Source organism: Thamnophis sirtalis, unplaced genomic scaffold (genome assembly GCF_051295495.1).
Source record: "Thamnophis sirtalis isolate CommonGarterSnake01/CBP01778 unplaced genomic scaffold, rThaSir2_p1.2 scaffold_7, whole genome shotgun sequence".
In the NCBI taxonomy this organism is placed as follows: domain Eukaryota; kingdom Metazoa; phylum Chordata; class Lepidosauria; order Squamata; family Natricidae; genus Thamnophis; species Thamnophis sirtalis.
In genome coordinates this window covers 26827400-26848630 of record NW_028261387.1, presented here as the reverse complement: position 1 = coordinate 26848630, position 21231 = coordinate 26827400, and the positions used below count along the sequence as shown (strand labels likewise).

Sequence of the window (21231 nt, the reverse complement as noted above, 5' to 3'; positions counted from 1 at the left end):
ACTTAGCTGTCTCTTCCTTCTTAGAAATTCAGACTAATTCCACATCTCATCACTTCACATCTTCAGTGATTCATTTAACCACTATGGCCAAAAAACAGTTTGTAAAAGCAGGCACGACTCACTTAAAAACTGCCTTGCTTAGCAATGGAAATTCCAGTTGTGGTTGTAAGTCAAGGACTTGCCTGGCATGTTGGAAAATAGACATTTGTGGGATCTATAATTCTTAGGATCCCTTGTATTATACATTAACTGTGTTGATTCCTTATGTAGAACTGCAAGCTTTCTCCTCTCATTCAAGAGGTAGTTAAATTCAATAGCATGATAGCATGAAAAATATTTATTTGGAAACTTGGCTTTCCACAAAGCCTGCCATTTGAATTCAGACTTAAAAAAAGGTAAAAGGAAAATGAAATATAATATAAAATAGCTATAGGCTTTGAATAGATGTTGTTGCATCCTTGCCTTTTGTATGGCACTATGTCAACTTGTAAAGTGTTTTCATGACTATTATCAAGTTGACATGGACGGGAGGGAGAATTCCATGTGTCGGATCTCAGTTTTTTACAGCAGGCGTATGAGGGCCTGCTGCAGCACTTCGTTGGTGGATGTGATTTATGACACAGACTGAGGGGAGAGACACAGGGATAAAGTTCAGATGCCATTAAACTCAGATTTGGCTCCGCAGCAGAAAAAATGCCAAAATGTTGCTCTTAATAAATGACTGGATTTCTTTTGAACTTTGTCTCGAGGCTCATAATTTATTTAGGGCATCTTTTGGAAACTTCACACACTACACTATTCAATGGCAACCCACTCCAACCTTGCTCTCAATCAATATTCTATTAAATCAGTATAAAAAGTCTCCATAAACTTAGTGGTCACCTATGTATAATTAGATGGTCAATAGTGTGTTGTAGAAGTAATGTTGAAATGATTTGCATCTGCGATATTATACAAAGCTTTGTTATATAAGCTTAATACAATAGTCTGAAAAGACGAAAACCTAGCCATAAATTTCAGCCATATTTTCCACATCTTTTTTCCTCTCTCATTTTGATCAATTGATGAAAGTATCTAGTACTGAAAAGATGTTATTATTGTATCATCCTCATTTAACCAATTTAATATTCTGCAATATTGTTGTTCTACTTACCAAAATATATGTGAAGCCAAAGCCAGTTTTGGATGATCCGTACACTGAAAAGAGATTTAATAGTGTTTAATAGTGTAAGCCATAAATTCACAGAACATATACATTTTAAGAGAAAAATATTTATTGGCCTGCCCTATACAATTCAGGTAAATGCAACAAAAGAAAAGTACACACTCCTTTTGGAATCAGTAAGAATTCTATTTTGTTTGAAACAATCATCCCAACTCATTGTGCCCCTAAAAATTTTGCTTGCTGCTGTAGCTCTTGATTTTACATTTTTATAAATAAATAAATAAATAAATAAAAGCTATTAGCTGAATGTATAAATATATAGTTAATGAATATATTTCTTAAATTCATAATTCCCCTAATTCAGTAAAAGTAAAATTCTTCATCACATCACACCAAATCAAGTAGTCAGGCTGCAAGTCTACATTTTATATATATCTATACACACACACACACACACACACACACACACACGCATGCATACATACATACATACATACATACATACATACATACAAACATACGTATAAAAGGTTGGCTTGTATCCCTTCCATGATATTTGTATGTGCCCCCAAGCTATAAGCTATTAATGTAAAATTAAATGAAGCCTCTTAAATGAGCCTATTAAATGAGAATATGAAGACAGAAGATATAATTGGAATAGAGATTATACATATTTAACTTGTCCATATTTAACTGGAGATAAGTCCAATCAAACCACAGACATATGTCTGAACAGATATGCTGTTGATCAGTGATGTGCGGTGAGGTTTATGGCTGGTGAGGCAAGCGGGCAAAAGCTGCCTTGCCGCCCTGGCACTATGTCCGCCATAGAGGCGGGATGCCTCTATGTCGGACACAGCGGCAGGGCTTTTGGATGCCCTGGCAGTGTGTCCACCATAGAGGCAGAACGCCTCTATGTCGGACATAATGGCAGGGCATCCAAAAGCCCTGCCGCTATGTCCAAAAGCCCTGCTGCTATGTCCAAAAGCCCTGCAGCTATGTCCGACATAAAAAAAGTGCCAGCCTACGCACCAGCAGAGGTGGGTAAAACACACACACACACACACACACACACACACACACACACACACACACACACACAAATTACTTACAATAATACAATTACTTACAAATTACATTAATTTTGAATTCCTCCCCCTCCCTCCGACCCACATACCTTTTCCAGCTCTTTCACAGAGGATTTCAACTCTGCTCTTGTCTGCCATGATGAAAGTGTAAAAATATAAAAGGAAAAAGGCAAGAGCTGCTGAAGTCAGGCTGGGCTAGCTGCTGCCAGAGTCCCCAATGGATGCTTAACTGTTTAAAACAGCCTCTAAAAATGCCCTCTACAGGAGGAGGCAAGAGAACCAAGTGCCTCATCTACATAAGGAATTTTTCGGCTTTTAACCTTTGCTTGAGTGATCATAAAGATAGACTAAATGAGGCACGTGGTTCTCCTACCTCCTCCTGTAGAGGGCACTTTTTTAGAGGCTTTTTTAAACAGTTAAGCACTAAGCAGAGTCATCCACTGTGACTCTGGCAGCAACTACCTCAGCCTTTTTCCTTTTAATTTCCTTTTCTTTTCATGATGACAGTGGTGAGGCCCTGCCTCCCCTGACAGCATGTCACTGCTGTTGATAGTGTTAAAGATGAGGTCGTATGGCTACTTACCTGAGGGCAAGCTTTATCAAATCAGTTAATCATCATTGATAAAAAGGCTCTCTGCATCCTGATTGTGTGCATTTTAAGGTTAGTAGTCTGTTGGCCTGCAAGGTAGTATCTAGATTACAGAACCTGTCTAGATTAGAACTATCTAAGTAAGAGAACTTAGTTGCACAGAATAGTATGAGTATGTTTGGACTAAAATTAGGCTTTGGTTGGGCTTCAAACATACTAAATTAAGAATGATAATGTAGTCTACATTTTATTTTATTTAAAGGTATTACGTAAAAGCCATAATTGATCAAATGTCATGTTGGATAGGAGAGTTTAATATTTGTGGATCCATTTTCTGCTAATTGGTCAACACTATTTTTTTTTCAGTGTGCATGGGCTAGAAATGGATTTGTCAAATTTTGGATGTTGTTATTATTATTTTATTTAAATATCTACTTTATCTACTTTATTTTGTATCATTTGCAAGAATTGGATGGCATAGAAATCACTCAAGTAAATAAATACAATAAGATCATTCATATTAGAAGTGCAAAAATGTTCAATAAAATTCAAGTTAGGACTGGATCTTATCATTTTAGGGCATACACTTCCTTTCCAAATATTGAGAAACCTTAAAAAACATCAACCTTAATATCATCCTTCCAAATACTTGCATATTCAGAGAGAAACCTTGCTGGCTAGGCTGAGGCTTTTAAAATGTTTTCTGGCATCGCAGGTGGGGATATTGTCCCCAATGTCAATGTTCAGATATCTTTCTTCTGCTGTGCCAGACAGTACCTGATCCATTTAGGCTTACCAAACTCCACCTTTTTAGATTAGCCTTCTCCAGCCACAGATTTTTGATTTTCAATTATTTTTGAATTATTCTTGATACTTATTCTCATTTCTGGTAGATTTGTTTTGGAATTTGGATGAAAAGTAATATGATACTTTTATGTACTAGTAGCTGATAACCCGGCGTTGACTGGGTATTTATTTATAGGGGGGAAATGTCCGGACCAAATGTAATTTCTACTGTTGGATTTTCCCCCTTATCAGAGGGAGCCCCCTTGTGGAGTACTGTGAAGCCGTTACCATGGCAACTCCACTACATTGTACAGTAGAAGCAATTTTACAGCAGTACATTAGAAGCCATTTAAAGGCACAACATGCTGCAACTTAACAGAACATACATCCTGAGGGATGTTACCGGTGTCTTACTCCCACAGTATTTTTTCTCCAGAGTGTAAGTCATCTGTATGCCAAGTTTGGTTGAAATTGCTTAAGGCGTTCCAGAGGTAGGCTGGAACATACATCACTAACACACACACACACACACACACACACACACACAATTTGAAATCCTTATTTGAAATTTCTTTAGCGATCAGGAAAAGATAGAAAATGTTCTTCACTTGTGTTAATTGGTCACGTGGGCACTTGGTACATATAGCCAACAGAAGAAATGTAAATATAAAAAGACTGTTTGGTATCAGAGATTTTATTATGTCTTTTTGAAGCCTTTTGCAATAGAATTTTTCATAGATTCAGACCTGATTTTTTTTGTAACATATGTTGAGGGGCTTTTTAATCGTAGCATATTTCATCAATTAGGTTAATAAAAATATGTGAAGAATGCTGCATATGGACAAATACACACAAAGGTAGGAAGATTTGGAAACTGAGCTCAACGAATCAGCTTGGCTCTCTTAATACAACAAAATTTCCTCCAATTCTTCTTTTGGGAAGTCATCAGGAATTTATGAAAAAAGGCATTTAATAAATGGTATAGGTAGCCCTCAACTTAACAACAGTTCATTTAGTGAACTGTCATTTAGTAACCATTCAAAATTACAACAGCACTGAAAAAAGTAACTTATGACCATTTTCACATTTATGAGTTTTGTAGCATCCCCATGATGATGTAATCAAAATTTAGATGTTTGGCAACTGACTCATACTTGTGACCATTGCTGTGTCCCAAGGTCATGTGATCAACTTTTGCAACCTTTTGACAAGCAAAACCAATGAGGAAGCCAGATTCACTTAACAACCGTGTTACTAATTTATCAACTGCAGTGATTCATTTAACAATGTGCCAAGAAAAGTTGTAAAATGGAGCAAAACTAACTTAACAATACCTCACTTAACAACAGAAATTTTGGGCTCAATCGTGGCTGTAAATGGAAGAATACCTGTATTTCATCCTTCTAAAATTACTATAGCAATCAAATACTTCCTAGATTGTGCTGAAGGAACTGAAGTCAGATCCCCACATATTAACATCCCTAGAAGCAATGCTCATTATTTATTTATTTGGGCAAAGAAATTTAGAAAATTACTTCACAACTGTTGGCAGTTAATACTACTTTCCATGTATTGCTAGTATGGTATGCAGTAAAATAAATTAATTCATTTTTCTCTTTGGTACAAGAAAAAAACTTGGCAAATCTTTGGAAAACTAAAATATATATTTTTAATTAGTTTAATGATATGATACATTTTAATTTTGCCTTTATTCTAATTACATTGTTTTTATTCATACATTTTGTCATTTCTGTTTTATCTTGCTATAAGTCATCCCCAGTGCTCTGTGGAGAAATAAAGGGAATATAAATAAGATTATATCTATTTAAAGAGAGAGGGGGGCATTAGAACAGTGCCTTAGAATCACATCTGGGTTTATTTTTTATGAAAAAAAATGTTAAAAACATCTATACCAATGTATGTAATTTAAGAATCTAAATATGCACTATTGAAAAATTAGCATAGAAACAAAGAATGTTGAAGAACTCTTCATCTAATTATTGATTTACATTTGCTCTCGTTTTTTCAATTATATTAACAAATGTTTCCTAATCATCTTTACAATAAGTTTAAATATTTAATATTGCTTTTTTTAATTTTCATTTTTCTTTAAAATTGTAATTTATTTATTTAAGCACACTTACTATATCTGACTGTCCATCTACCAAATGGAAGTCTTAAAATGTAAGCAGTGTATGTATGTGTGTATGTGTGTGTGTGTGTGTGTGTGTATATATATATAAAAGATTTTTACAACCCCTGGTAAGCCCCAATTATATATATATGTGTGTGTGTGTGTGTGTGTGTGTGTGTGTGTTTATTTGTGCTGATAAATAAATAAAGGGAGACTAGTATAGATCTATTACAAGCTATTTAGCTCTCATCAGCTAGCCTAAGATCTCTGCCTAGTATGCAATATAGCCCAGGTTCAAATCCCAGTAAGGGTATGGCTAGCTGATGAGAGCTAAATAGCTTGAAATAGATCTATACTAGTCTCCCTTTATTTATTTATCAGCACAAATAAACACACACACACACACACACACACACACACACACACACACACACACATATATATATATATATATATATATACATATATATATATATATATATATATATATATATATATATATATATATATATATATATATATATATATATATATATATATATATATATATATAAAGTCACAACCCCTGGTATGCCCAAATATGGGAGGAAGGTCACACTTCCACTCTCTGTCTTCGGCTCGTCACAAGAGACCATCCAGACAGAAACCCAATATTTTTTACTGTTGCCTTTTTGTTACATTTATTATATTTATGCTGATAAATAAATAAAGGGAGACTAGTATAGATCTATTACAAGGTATTTAGCTCTCATCAGCTAGCCTAAGATCTCTGCCTAGTATGCAATATAGCTCAGGTTCAAATCCCAGTAAGGGTGTGGCTAGCTGATGAGAGCTAAATAGCTTGAAATAGATCTATACTAGTCTCCCTTTATTTATTTATCAGCATAAATAATATATATATATATATATATATATATATATATATATATATATATATGTATATGTATATGTATATGTATATGTATATGTATATGTATATGTATATGTATATGTATATGTATATGTATATGTATATGTATATGTATATGTATATGTATATGTATATGTATATGTATATGTATATGTATATGTATATGTATATGTACAAACACATATCAGCATTATCAAAAGAGCAGGGTTTCATCTCCTCTTATTATTTTTATCATTACTTCTGGTTGATGTTTATCTCTTGTATTGAAAACAAGATAAGATCCTTAGGATTCATGATTAATCTTTCATCCAGACCTTCTACAGGTCTTTCATGAAAGCAAATTTATCAAGGAAATGGTTTTTAAAACACAAGAATGTTTGGCAAAGAAGTTGCTAAAACTATAAAGTAGATACTGCAGAGTGTACCTTTATGATTGATTTCCATTTAAGTCAGACGGACTGCAGTGTGGTCATTTTTCTAACCCATCACTATTCTTCCTGCAGCAGTTTTGCTATCTGCAGGGTCTCTGAATTATAGCAGTCCATGTCTCTGTTACCTTTTACACAAATTACTTACACTGGTTTCTTTTTCCATGCAAATTTATCAGTTTTACAGCCCCTTGTCTCCATGTCAGGAAACTCTAGCAGACAGCACAAATTGATAAAATGAGTTAATTTTATAATGTTCCTTTTTTCTTAACTTCATTCACCAATTGTACAGGAAATATAGTGCAATTAGGTAGTAAATAAGTTTATTTTATAAGTTAATTTCTCTTTAAGACTAACAGACTAATTCCAATTTTAATAATATTCATTTTTCTTCTTCTGTGCTCTTAAAATGCATTGTATCAGAGTGCACATGGATTCAACAATATCAAGGGAACAATATAACAAAATAAGGATTGTATTCTTAGTGCAACCTGTTTTTATAGGCTATAGCCAGAACCTATCTACTATTTAATGTATTGTAATTTAGAACCCGAACCATTCTTCGCATGTCCAAAGTCTCAATTTCATTCCATGGCATGGGTGGAAAGGACCTCAGATCATGATAACCTGTTTTGTAGCCAAGGAGCACAATGATAAAAATAGTTATAACGAAGAGAGTGTTTTGTGATAATAAATATTGCTTGGGGCGGGGGCGGGGAGGGAGAATGGGTGGTGGGGTTGACAGGACACAGGCCATCTACAGATGATCATCCCTGCAGTGGAGAACCTCAGTAGACCAAACTGAATCAGAAGAGCTGTGTTTACATGTGAGTTTGCTGTTGAGAAGCCCTTTGAGGTCCAAGGAAAATTGTGGTGTTACATTAAAATGGTCATGCTGTAGGAGCTTTTTTAAAGTGTTTTGTATTATCTGATTGTGATGTATATATCTAAGTTTGAAATTTTGTGCAGTTACTTTTTAGCATTTGGTTTTCCTAAGTAAAATCTTATTTTCTTTAAGTCCTCAAGGGGGTCTGAGCCTGAGACACTCTGCTGAGGCCATGCCAATTCTATTTCTCATTTTCTTCCACCAGAATGAGAAGGGATTTTAATGTGTATTATCTCTGCATTTCAGCTGTAAAACCTATTGTTGCAGAAGCTCATCTTAATATAGTGGCTAATGTTATCTAGTTCTCATCAATTTGTTTTATTCAGTGATTTTCGTATTTGTCACATGTTAAACTATTTTTCAGGTGCTACATGACCAGGAGTAGATCTGGAGCAAACTCCATAGTCAGTGTTGATAATTGCAGTTGTCCTTGCAGTAGAGCAGATGGTTTTGTTTTTCCTAGATCAGGATTCATTAAAGCAGGGTTGTCAAACTCGCAGCCTGCAGACCAGATGCATCACGCACTGGCCACACCCATGCCCGGTTTAGCGAAGGGGGGAAAAAGTTGTTATACATCATGTGATGCCACCATGACTACACGAGTTTGACAGCCTTCATTAGAGTAATATAAATGTATAAATGAATTATTTCATTTATTTTAATGGCCTTTGTTTAATACATATAACACTGCATTGAAAAGAATTAAATGGATAAATAGGCAGCATCATTGGCTGTTGTAATTTAATGATACTTGCATATTGCTATTTTTGCGAAGAATTGTTCATATGTAATATCAAAGAATGGTTTGACTGCCCATGGTACACAGTGCCCAGAACAGTATATAGCAGCAATGGCGAACATTTTTTGGCTCATGTGCCATAAGTGAGGGCAGCGCAGGGGGGGTCATGCATGGGTGTGCCACACCCATAATGCAACACATGACACCCCCCCAGTGCACATGCGCACATGAGAGGTGTGACCCCCCATTTTTGCATTCTTTTTTCACCCTCCCCAGGCTCCAGAGGCTTTATAGGAGCCTGGAGAGGGCGAAAAGAGCCTCCCCTGCTCCCTCAGAGGCCCTCCGGGGGCTTCAGGGACCTTCAGGAAGCTTCCCTGAAGCCTCCAGAGGGCTTAAACCGACCCTACGAGCAAAACGGAAGTCCGTTCCCAAACTTCCAGTTTGCTCATAGGGCTGGTTTTTGCACTCTGGAGGCTTCCGGGAAGCTCCAGAGGGACTCCGGGGAGCGGGGGGCTCTTTTTGCCTTCCCCAGGCTCCTATAAAAGCCTGTGGAGTGTGGAGAGGGCAAAAATGGCTTTTAAAAAGGCTAAACTCAGCTTGCCAGCATGCATGTGCACTGGCCAGCTGACAGGGCAATGCCTCATGTGCCCTGACTAATGGTTCTGTGTGCCACCTATGGCACGCGTGCCATATGTTCGCCATCCCAGATATATAGCTATGAACTGCTCCATTCAGTAATGAATGTGTAGCTGTAAAACCTTCACTAATTACAACTGAAAGTATAACTTTATTTGCATTCATTGATGAAGAATAGTATGCAATTTGATACCTGTGATATACATTCAGCGTGAAGAATATGAATTTGGGAATAAGCATTATTATATGCCTATGATTGAATAACCAGTTTTGCACAGTGTTTTTATTTTCAATAGTTGAAACCCAATTGAAATATACACAATAAATCTTAATTCTTGAAAAAAATAGTTTCCTTATAAGGCAAGGGCAGATTTTAGATTCTTATAAAAAAGTGTGTTAACTGCACATGTATCAGACAATGTAATGCTTAACTGTAAAGACATTTAGTGACATCATATGTGAATATCAAATCCATATTATTGACAGAAATAGATTCATGCCTTCTTTTACTCTGCAGAGGAAAAAGTTAGAAGTATTTTTGTTAATATATAAATAAATTGCTTTATTGCATGCATGTGATAGTCAAAGGAAACTATAGCAAGTTACAAACATAACCATTTCACAGAACAATAAGTGGTGAAAATTGGTTGAAAGTTTCATGAAGTTGCCCAATGTATCAGTCATGAGGAAAGTTTTTCAGAAGTAGCACTTCTCATATTGTATTAACAAAGGAGGGTATTAAAATATATCAGTAAAAGTTAGACTTTCGTTTTACAAAAAAATAATTGCAAGGAAAAGATTAAATGAAAAATGCCTTAATGTTATAGTGCCAGCTATCACATATCTTTCGATTTCTATGCTGCGTCAAGTCATCAAAATGAAGGTGATAATTTTTCACATCATTTCCTAACTTTTTTCTCTTTTTTTCCAGCACCAATAGCTGCAGGAACAGGCCCTAATTTTTCACTCTCAGATTTGGAAAGTTCCTCGTATTACAGTATGAGCCCAGGAGCAATGAGGAGATCTTTACCAAGCACCTCTTCTACCAGGTAATTTCTGTGTAGTATGTTTGTTGAATTAAAAGGTTGTGACATGATAAGTGTTTGGGATAATCAAATATGGGTAGAAATGGAAAGCTACCAAAAGATGTATAGAGTCCTATTGTGTAGCCGATGGCACCCGGAGAAGGCCCACCCTGTGCGATCTTATTGGGCGCTGGGAGGTATGTTGCAGGAGGCGGTCACGGAGATATCCAGGTCCTAGGCCATGTAAGGCTTTAAAGGTGATAACCAACACTTGAAGCGTGTTCGGAGACCAATAGGGAGCCAGTGCAGCTCACGGAGGATAGGTGTAACATGGGTGTATCTAGGTACACCCAGTATCGCTCGCGTGGCTGCATTCTGGACCAATTGTAGTCTCCGAACACTTTTCAAGGGCAGCCCCATGTAGGGCGTGTTACAGTAGTCGAGTCTTCAGGTGATGAGGGCATGAGTGACCATTTGGAGTGCCTCCCGGTCCAGATAGGGCCGCAACTGGTGCACCAGGCAAACCTGGGCAAAGGCTCCCCTGTTCACAGCTGACAAATGGTGTTCTAATGTCAGCTGCGGGTCCAGGAGAACACCCAAGTTGCAGGCCTTCTCTGAGGGGTGTAAAATTTCACCCCCCAGGTTTAAAGGTGGAATATCTGGACTATCTTGGGGGGGGCAGCATCCAAAGCCACTCAGTCTTGTCAGGGTTGAGCGCCAGCTTGTTCATTCCCATCCAGACCCTGACAGCTTCCAGGCACTGGCACATTACTTCCACCACTTCACTGAGTTGGCATGGGGTGGACAGATACAACTGGGTATCGTCCGCATACTGATGGTATTTGATCCCGTACCGACGAATGATCTCACCCAGCGGCTTCATGTAGATGTTAAATAGGAGGGGGGACAGGACCGAACCCTGCGGCACCCCATATTTAAGGGACCTAGGGGTCGACCTCTGTCCTCCGACCAACACCGACTGTGACCTGTCAGAGAGGTAAGAGGAGAACCACCATAAAACGGTGCCTCCCACTCCCACCTCTTCCAGCCGTCGCAGAAGGATACCATGGTCGATGGTATCGAAGGCCGCTGAGAGGTCAAGAAGCACCAGGATAGAGGAATGTCCTCTATCCCTGGCTCGCCAGAGATCATCGGTCAGTGCAACCAAAGCGGTTTCAGTGCAGGCCTGAACCAGGCCTGAAACCAGACTGAAAGGGATCTAGACATACCCAGATTTTCAGCCTCTTTTTTGAGGGAAAAAGGTGTGCCTTATACTCCGAAAAATATGGTATGTACAATCATCTTTAAAAAAATAAATAGCAGTAGCCAACTCAACAACTATGGCACTGCAGTTACTTTTAACCATAAGATGCAAGTGCAATCTGTGCAATAGCATCTTATGATATGTTATTATTTTTGCCTATTGTAAACAGACCAGATCCTGCTCTTGTGCCTCAGCATTCCTCACAAAAGTGAAAATAGGAAGAGAGTGCTAGATACACTGCATTGAACTCCTGGATAAAAGGCGGGGTATTAACCTAACAAATGAATCATAGTATTTTTATTTGATCTTTCAAGAGTTACATCATAATATAGGTACTTCTTAACATGTAACAATTCATTTAGTAACTGTTTGAAATTAAAACAGCATTGAAAAAAGTAACTTTTAACTGATCCTTGTATTATAATCATTGCAACATCCACATGCTCCCAGAATCAAAATTTAGATGCTTGGCAACCAATTTTTTTAGTGGCCTTTTTTTCCTCGTGAAGAATTGACTTTGTGGGGAAACTTAATTTTAAAAATTGGAAAAAAGATGGTGATATTGAAAAATTAAATGAAAGCAACAATATTGATTTTGGACCAAATGATAGAGGATTATGCATTTTTAACATACTCTGTGTTAAAAGCAATGTTTTCAGTTTCTGAGACATCTGAAATATTAGAACAACTTTTTAAACCCTTAAAAATATAGACTACCAAATTAAGATATAAGAGGAGATCATGGTTTTCTCTTTTTTCTATTTACTTTTGTAAGTGTGAAAGGGTTCTGTTCCCCTCCATAATGTCCTAATTCAGTAAACTGCAAGATCACGAAGAAGAAATCAAATCATTGCAGCAGGTTAAGGGAAATAGAGAAGTAACATCTTCATTTCTTATATGTTTAATGGTAATAAAAAAAGACAGCTTGGGAAGGGAATGCTCATGGCTTTGCCAGATCATTTATATAGAAACTATGCTTTCTATTCACATTTCTGTCCCATATGTGTAAGACAATTTAAATTGCTAGGACTGTGATATTGTAAAGAGATTCTATAGAGAATCTATAAAAGATTGGAGAACATTGCAAGAACAGTGAACATCTAGATAAAAGGTTGCTTCTATTGTAAGGGCATTTGCTGAAAAAGAAAACAGTTTGAATAACTGTTGTTTAAAAATCAGCTCATTTTGCTGTAATTGATTGCTTCATAACTAACAGAGTTCTTTTATGTATGTGTTCAGCAAAAGAAGAAAGTCTTATGGAAACATGAAAAGTTGTCCTACATATAGAATTTTAAAATATAGTTAATCCTGCAATACAGGTAGTTTTCGACTTACAACTTACAACTTCATTTAGTTCAAAGTTACATCATCACTGAAAAAAGTGACTTATGACCTTTTTTACATTTATGACCATTGCAGCATCCTCATGGTCATGTGATCAAAATTCAGACAATGGGCAACTAACTCATATTTATGACGATTGCAATGTTCCAGGATCATGTAAAACACCTTTTGTGACACTCTGACCAGCAAAATCAATTGGGAAGCCAGATTCACTTAACAACTGTGTTCCTAACTTAACAACTGCAGAAAGTTTGTAAAATGGGGCAAAACTCACTTAACAAATGTCTCTCTTAGCAACATAAATTTTGGGCTCAATTATGGCCGTAAGTCAAGGACTACCTACATGAACCACCTTTGGCTATTAATTTGTGATAACTGAATTATATTCATTCATGGTCCTTTCTCCAACTAGGGGTGGGGGGAGGGCTTAATATGTATCAGTAATCAGTACATCCATTTTTAGAGTTTCACTTTTTTATGAGTCCCAAGTACTGTGTATATAATTCTCATTAATTAGACCTAGTCTAAGGCTATTTTCTTCTACTCCAGGATTGTTAAAATAGACATGTTATCAGTGATACCTGAAAGCACAGCTGTCATTCTTATCTTCTTCTACAAATACCTGATACAGATAAGAAGCCAAGTAAAATAGTATCATTAATGAATAGCTGCACAGTATGTTTCCTGTTTCCTCATATTGCTTTTGTAAGGCAAAAAAAAGTCTTAAATTATTCACTTCTAAATGTATTTACTTGGAAGCATATTTATATTGATTCCAGTACATTTACTTCGAAGTACATTTTAGTATTGTTGCCTAGCAAAATGATTGAGGCAATGATTGTATGGTAAGAAAAATCTGTTGTTGACATTTGCATTTCCTCATAAACTTAGGGATCAGAAGGCTTTTTTAGAATTCCTCAGCTATGACAGGACTCTTGTTACAATTATTTTAAAAATAAATGACTAGCCATTCATGACATCAAATTAAATATAAGAGCAGCTGAGGTCAACTACTATATATGTCCATTTATATTTACCATATTTGTATAGTACACCTGCCTTTGTGTAAAAAGACTTATGAAACAGGGAACACACTGAAGAAGGCATAGTTGTTCCTCTCCTTAAGTTTACAAAGAGAACAATCACCTCAAATTTCAAAGAACAAAATTTTAAGAAGTGTGGGTTTTCTCAGCAAAGTCTTAGAAGCGATGGAACAATGGCAGAGGATTATTACTTTTAATAGAGGTTTTATGGGAAAAAATTGTCTCTGGGTTCACATTGTGGCCAAAATTTTAGCCTCTGAAGGGTCTGCTGTATTTTTTACATAGAAATATGCAATAGATTTATAAAGCTGACAGTAGATTTTCTGATCTTGTCGTGGAAAATACATTTAGCAAGTTCTTCTGACTGTAGTTTTGAAACTCAAGGATTCCCTGCTCTCCAGTTCCTCACATTTTTGTCAGAATTCAAGTCAGCTACTATGATGGTTATATTATGCTATAACCTTGTTACCAGAGGAGGGAGATGTAAATAACAAGGAGGGACTAATCTTTCTGTCCTTCTCTGATGTTTAAATGTTTAAAACATTTTAAACTGTTTTTGGGCTTCAAGGCCTAAATTTGGGATTTGTACTCTAAAGAAACCAAGATTTTCTTTCATTGGCTCTTTACCTAAACAGTAATTTTGCTTCATTTCTAGGTCCTAATGGATTTGGTCTCTCAATATTTTGTCCTTTCCCTAAAATATTTACTTTGCTTATCTAGGTATAATTATTCACATAATTATATTCATTCCTTGTAAAGAACATGTCTACATTAAAATAAATAAAAAATGTCATATGTAAACTATGCGGACAGCACACCAACCATATATATTTTTGTAACCTATACTTCAAGTTCGGTACCAAAGATAAAATTATCTACATGTATAAAGAAATTAATAAATAAATAAATAAATAAATAAATAAATAAATAAATAAATAAATAAATAAATAAATAAATAAATAAATAAATAAATAAATAAATAAATAATATTTATAAACTATATATATATATATATATATATATATATATATATATATATATATATATATAAACAATTACAGTGAACCCTTGATTAAACAGTTTAATATAGAAGTAGGAGTATCTCTGAGACTCACCCAATGGTAAATAGGTTGTTACATGCGAACATGGGGTATTTCAAGTGCCTAACACAACATGATAACTGAATTTAGTCCACTGCATTTGAAGTCTGCAACTTAGGTCCAGTGCAAGCATTTGACAATTAATGTAAGCAAACATACTGTAAGGAAGCAAAAAGCAAGATTAGGATAAGCCAGGGCTCAATAATCATGAATAGAAAAAACTGAGAATGTGATTACCTGCTTAGCAACCAAAATTCTGGTTTCAATTGTGGCTGTAAGATGAGGACTACCTGCACAGTATAAACAAATATGTCCAGGAGCAATATCTCCCAAGTCCTAATATTGTTGTTCTTATCATTCCAGAACTGTATATGGTACTATGCCATATAGCTATAAAATGTTAATTTGCTTCAATGAATATATAACACATAGGAATGTATTTTTTTAAAAAAAGAAATTTACCTTATCCGACACCTATTAATTCTTCTTTAAAAAACAGAGGGGCATATAAATGCAGCCTGCTGACTGGAATGATCCAACCAATCTTTAAGGATAGCTTCTTAAGACTTATGGAAATAAGCCACACAGCAAGCTTTAAGACAATTTTGTTTATTATCTGGAAATACAATAAAATGGGTTTCAGACAATTCCCCAAAAGTATAGAGACTCTCCACAGAAGAATTGCTCCTGAACCAATGACTATTTCTCTTCACAAAGAGAAACTCTAGGTACATGGACTGCTACATACATACATGCATGCATGCATGCATACATCTCATACATGTAGTATACTTTGTTCTTCTCTTATATACTTTATGGATGAATAGCAAGGGGTGGCTGCACAGCCACTAGCAATGAGGTCCCACCGTAGTGGTGCATCTACCTCAGTCTTAAAATGTACAAGATGTGTATCTAAATCTCCAACACCCATTAGAGATGTAACTGAAACTCATGCCTTAAGGAACATTCACACAAATAGAAACCCCTTATATGAAATCACATCCTTTTATTTATTGTTCTCTTTTCTCTTTTCAAAAATTGGTTTCTGTTTGCCCAAACTGAAAAGGAAATGCAAGTCCATCTGGGTTTTTTTTCCAGAGAAAATGACTGTCTATAACTATTATATTTCAACTTTCTCCAAGAAAATGCTGAAGGAAAGCAAAACCTTATTTCCCACTGTAGGGCATGATGGCAGGTGGTTAAAAGATCCAGAAGGTTAACAGGGAAAAAGAAGGTGCAGTAGCTACATCACCTATAGATGAGAACTAGCCATTTGTGCTGGAATGTAACCCTTTAAGATAATCTGATATTTTATTTATCTCCCTTCAGGTTGTGCATTAATGTGTATATGCTTCAATTCTAGTTCCACAAAGCGTCTCAAATCTGTAGAGGATGAAATGGACAGTCCTGGTGAAGAGCCATTCTATACCAGCCAAGGGCGGTCTCCAGGAAGTGGAAGTCAATCAAGTGGATGGCATGAAGTGGAGCCAGGTAAATAAAGTCACCCAGGTGGCTTTGAAGGGAGGGGGAGTTTTTAGCATTCCTGAATTCCATTTACTGATTCTGATAAGAACTAGTATTAATGTGTGAATTGGTATTTGAAAGGCTAGGGGAGTTGAATACATCTGCAGCTGTAAATCCTTTGTTAATTTCCATTTTGTTCTTTAGGCAAGCATTTGTAGTGTTGAATAATGGTTTCCATGGTTGTCAAGGTTTTCTTATCCCAAAATATTACTCTCAATTAGATTGGCTTGCCCCCAAAAGGAGTGTACGCTGCAACTGTATTTTATTGTCAAACGACAGATGCTTGATTCTTCTTAAAAAAAGAAAAGAAACACAAAATCTTTCAGATTGTTCACTTAAATTGATTTTATTCTGCCACAGCATTGTCAGAAAAGAGGTGCTTTTGTTAATTTGAAAGTTTGTACTGTGGCTTTATTAGGTAATTTTCAAGTCTCTTTTTTTAAATATTTGTACAAGTTGCTACATTTTTATTTATTTATTTAAAAGATATCGCTATCCATCAAGCATCTTATGGGCGGCTTACGACAACCATAAAACCAATAAATAATACAATAATTGGGATGTCCCACAGAAGGTTCAGGTATACTGCTTCCATACCTTCTAACTGTACAATCCCAGCCCATAAGTAAAAAGATAGGTCTCAAGAACCTTCCAAAAGGCTGCAAGGGTGGACATTGTCAAATTGCCAGCAGGAGAGGGTTTCATAAAGTAGTAACAGAAAAGGCTAGAGATCCTGCTAGATGACAAAATTTCAAACGGGGGACTTGGATCATGCCCACCCTATCTGATTTAGTAAGATGGGTTGATATTCTTAGCAAAAGGTGGTGCTGTAAATAACCAGGCCGCATGCCATGTAGGGCTTTAAAGATGACCATCACTTTGAATTCCACTCAGAAAAAAAATGGAAACCATGCAGTCAATAAAAGACACACACACACACACACACACACACACACACACACACACACCTTATTTTATGTGTAGTTTCTTCCAAAGTAGCATTAATGATTTCTAGTATACCTCCAGGCTGTTTTGGGTTCCTTGTGAGTTCAGCTTATCCTCCATACTTTCAGTATAGGAAACCATTGCGGAAGGATTCTAATGTTATAAGTCATCTGATTTAATGTTTTCTAACCACAAATCCTATAAATCCTGGGTTCTTTTTTGACATTGGACAGTTGAGAAGAAGATACATTTAATTTAGATGAAATGTTTTTTTTTAATCGGCCTTATTTTTCTTTAATTGCTTCCAAGAGAAACTATTTTGGGGTCCAATATATGGGCCAGTTTCATAGCTCTATGATTGGAAAGGATGAGAGTCAAGGGACGTATCTGGGAGTGGTCAATATTTTTGATGGTCAGTATTTCTCAGATGATTAAATTATTTTTTCTTCTACAATACTGGCCTTAAGCTGGTTTTGTGGTTTTCTGCAACCTTGCCTTTCCACATCAGTATAAGTAGCTCATGTGTCTTCTAACTGCACATCTTTCTGATGTATTTTTTGGTTTTATATCTGATTGTGTTCTTTGGTGTCACCAAAGTAGCTTTAAGGTATTTTGAAAGAATTTATTAATAAGTTAAGTTATAATTTTCAGCTGCTAAAAGATATTTTAGTATTGCTGCTTGATATAATAGAACTTTTATGGAAAAATAGGACCTTTGATTTTTGTATGAAAATTATGTGCCTTGCTTGCTGCCTGCTTTATTGCATGCATAGTGAAACACAGATACTGATTCTGGATTTCTATTTGTGATTTAACCAAGAAATGGTGAATGAGTGCAACTGAATCATATTATTTCATCATCATAAATTCAATCCAACTGTGATGTTCCAAAATCAGGAGAAACTTTTCATTTGGCAACCATTTGAAGTTATTATGGCACTGAATGAAAGATTGTTATGACCCAGTGCTCAAACTTACAGCCATTGCAGGGGAAGCAGCAGATCTTCGCCTAATGACTGCATTTGGGATTACCAGAACTGCCATTGCTAAGCAGTATGTTCACGTGATGTTAATGATGACTTCACTTAGTGATGGAAATTTCAGTCCCAATTAGGATCGTTAAGTGAGGACTATAGTTCACTTTAGGGACAAGTGCTGATACATTTCTGGAGGGCCTGGTAAAAATGAGAGAAGTGATGTCCTTAATGTGTATCATGTGCTGCAAAAGGAAAAACTCTGAAATTATTAGACCTCAGAAAACAAAATGAACCGGCACATTCAGAGGAAACTTAGTAAAAAATGGAGGAACAAAACACTAAGAAGACTAAACAGGATGAATTGTAGGAAAAAATTAAAATCTGGAATCATTGCTTTGAGATGATGTTCACCAGAGTAATTTGGAATGTTCATTCCATTCTCATCATGGCTAAAAATACAACAACAGATATTTACACTTTTTCTTTTCCAGCTTTTTTCTTTGCTAATTGTTTTAATATATTGTTACTGACATCAGATAAGTTGTAATGTTTTTTTAAAAAAATAGAAAGTCATATTTTCATTCATCTCTGGGCAGAGTATGCTTTCCACCTAGTGGGGAAATATATTTCAATATTTTTCTTCCAGTTAAAAAAATGGGAGAAAGTCTGTTTTAAGCCTTTTGTCTTAATAACCCTTGGTGTTGTTAAATTTTATTGGTACTGCATGATTGATTGCACATCATAATTTAGCATTTCATACATAGATGTGAGAACTGTGGGTTTAAATTAATGCTTTATTGTTGCAAGTGTTGGAATAAACTTTGGAAAGATCATACAGAATATGGACAAGTTTAAGGATATCTACAAAGGATATATCTTGGGAGTGTTGTTCCTTTTTTTCGGTTTCAAGGCAGACAGTATATTAAACACTGAAACTCTGTTGTTGCTCTAAATTTATTCAGTCTCCTAATACACTGCCTTAATTGCAAGATTCTTGCACTGAGCAGGGGGAGGACTAGAGGAACTCCACTCCTTTCTGACTTTCAAATTCTGTGTTTCTGTGATTTGTGGCTCAGTCAAGCAAAACAGTGCATTAAATCTTTGCTCCTAATATTATACTCATGGAGACTCACATCCATTTACCTGCACTCCAGTGTGCTTGGGGAGTTCTCAGGCCTGGAATGCCTGGAGTCTGCCAGAAAAGATGAATTTCCTTTCACACAGGAAGACTCCGCAAAGTAAAACAAAGCAGACACGAAGTAAATTATTTCTGCTTTTCAAATATCTCTTGTGGTATCCGCTTTACTGTTAACTTTATCTCAGCACTTTCATCACGTAAATTTTTGCTAACGAAGAAGGAAGGCAAGAGGAGATAATGAAGATACTTTGGTTGGAAAATCATGCAGCTTCAGGCTTGGATTTGCACTGTAATACAATTCTATAGGTGACTTCATTTTAAAAATTAGTATAATCAGTTACATAGCTGTGAATCCACCTAAAAAGCTCTTGGCTTCAAAGTTCATTTTATTTTGATTTGCCACAGTCAAATGCACTCTGTGAAGCTGAATAATATAAAAAGTTGTCTTTTACCTTTTTTCTCTCTCCCCCCCTCAAAATTGCATATTTTAACCCACTAAAGATGCTGTGCCCTTCTTAATCAATGTAAACATTTTTAAAATTGACAGTTGTCTGGCCTAATTTTAATAAATATTATTAGCAGATATTTGATTTTAAAATGAACAGTGTGCTTCCATTCCTTTTAGTTATTAGCATGACTATTTTTTCTGTGCCCAAAATAGTTTAGGCACAGAACTACAGTACTACAGTATTTTCAAAAATATGACTCTTGCCCCTCCAAAATATGTTTAATTATTTGATACTGTTTCCCCAAAAATAAGACCTCCTGGATAATAAGCCCAATCGGGCTTTTGAGCACATGCGCTAAAATAAGCCTCCCCCCCCAAAAAAATAAGCTCTTCCCGAAAATATTGCAACACAGCAGTAGCCATGAGGTGACCACACTCACCACATCCTGCAGCTAAAAAATAAGAGCTCCCAGAAAATAAGGCCAAGTGCTTATTTTGGGTGTCAGAAGAAAATAAGACTCTGTCTTATTTTCAGGAAAAGATGGTAATTTTGCAGAATAGCAATAGCAATAGCAGTTAGACTTATATACCGCTTCATAGGTCTTTCAGCCCCCTCTAAGCGGTTTACAGAGTCAGCATATTGCCCCCAACAATCCGGGTCCTCATTTTACCCATCTAGGAAGGAAGGAAGGAAGGAAGGCTGAGTCAACCCTGAGCCAGTGAGATTTGAACAGCCGAACTGCAGAACTGCAGTCAGCTGAAGTAGCCTGCAGTGCTGCATTTAACCACTGTGCCACCTCGGCTCTATAGATCCAATCTAGATCCAATCTAGTTGGCTTGTCTGGTTGCATATTTTTCAGGCATTTTTTGAATTGGGAGTTATATGCAGCTCACCAATGATGAACCATGAATGGTAACATAAAGCAGGCTATTACTGTACTATTGTCTGACATTAAAATGCAATTTCAAAAACCAGACTTAATTTTATCATATTGTAGAGCATAGTTCATAATTTCTTTTCGTAACAAATGCCCATGGTAGGATAAAGATTTGGTCTTGTAC

At 36.1% G+C, this 21231-nt stretch overlaps 1 protein-coding gene across 2 annotated transcripts in view; it reads left to right on the top strand.

Annotated features, from left to right (window-relative positions):
* Positions 1-21231, top strand: part of NFIA (nuclear factor I A) — a 331843-nt gene that overhangs the window by 229404 nt on the left and 81208 nt on the right. For both annotated transcript variants that reach the window (XM_014075940.2, XM_014075939.2), the window contains exons 5-6: positions 10293-10410; positions 16501-16628. In XM_014075940.2, coding sequence (XP_013931415.1) covers positions 10293-10410; positions 16501-16628 — 246 coding nt within the window. The remainder of the gene's footprint in view (positions 1-10292; positions 10411-16500; positions 16629-21231) is intronic.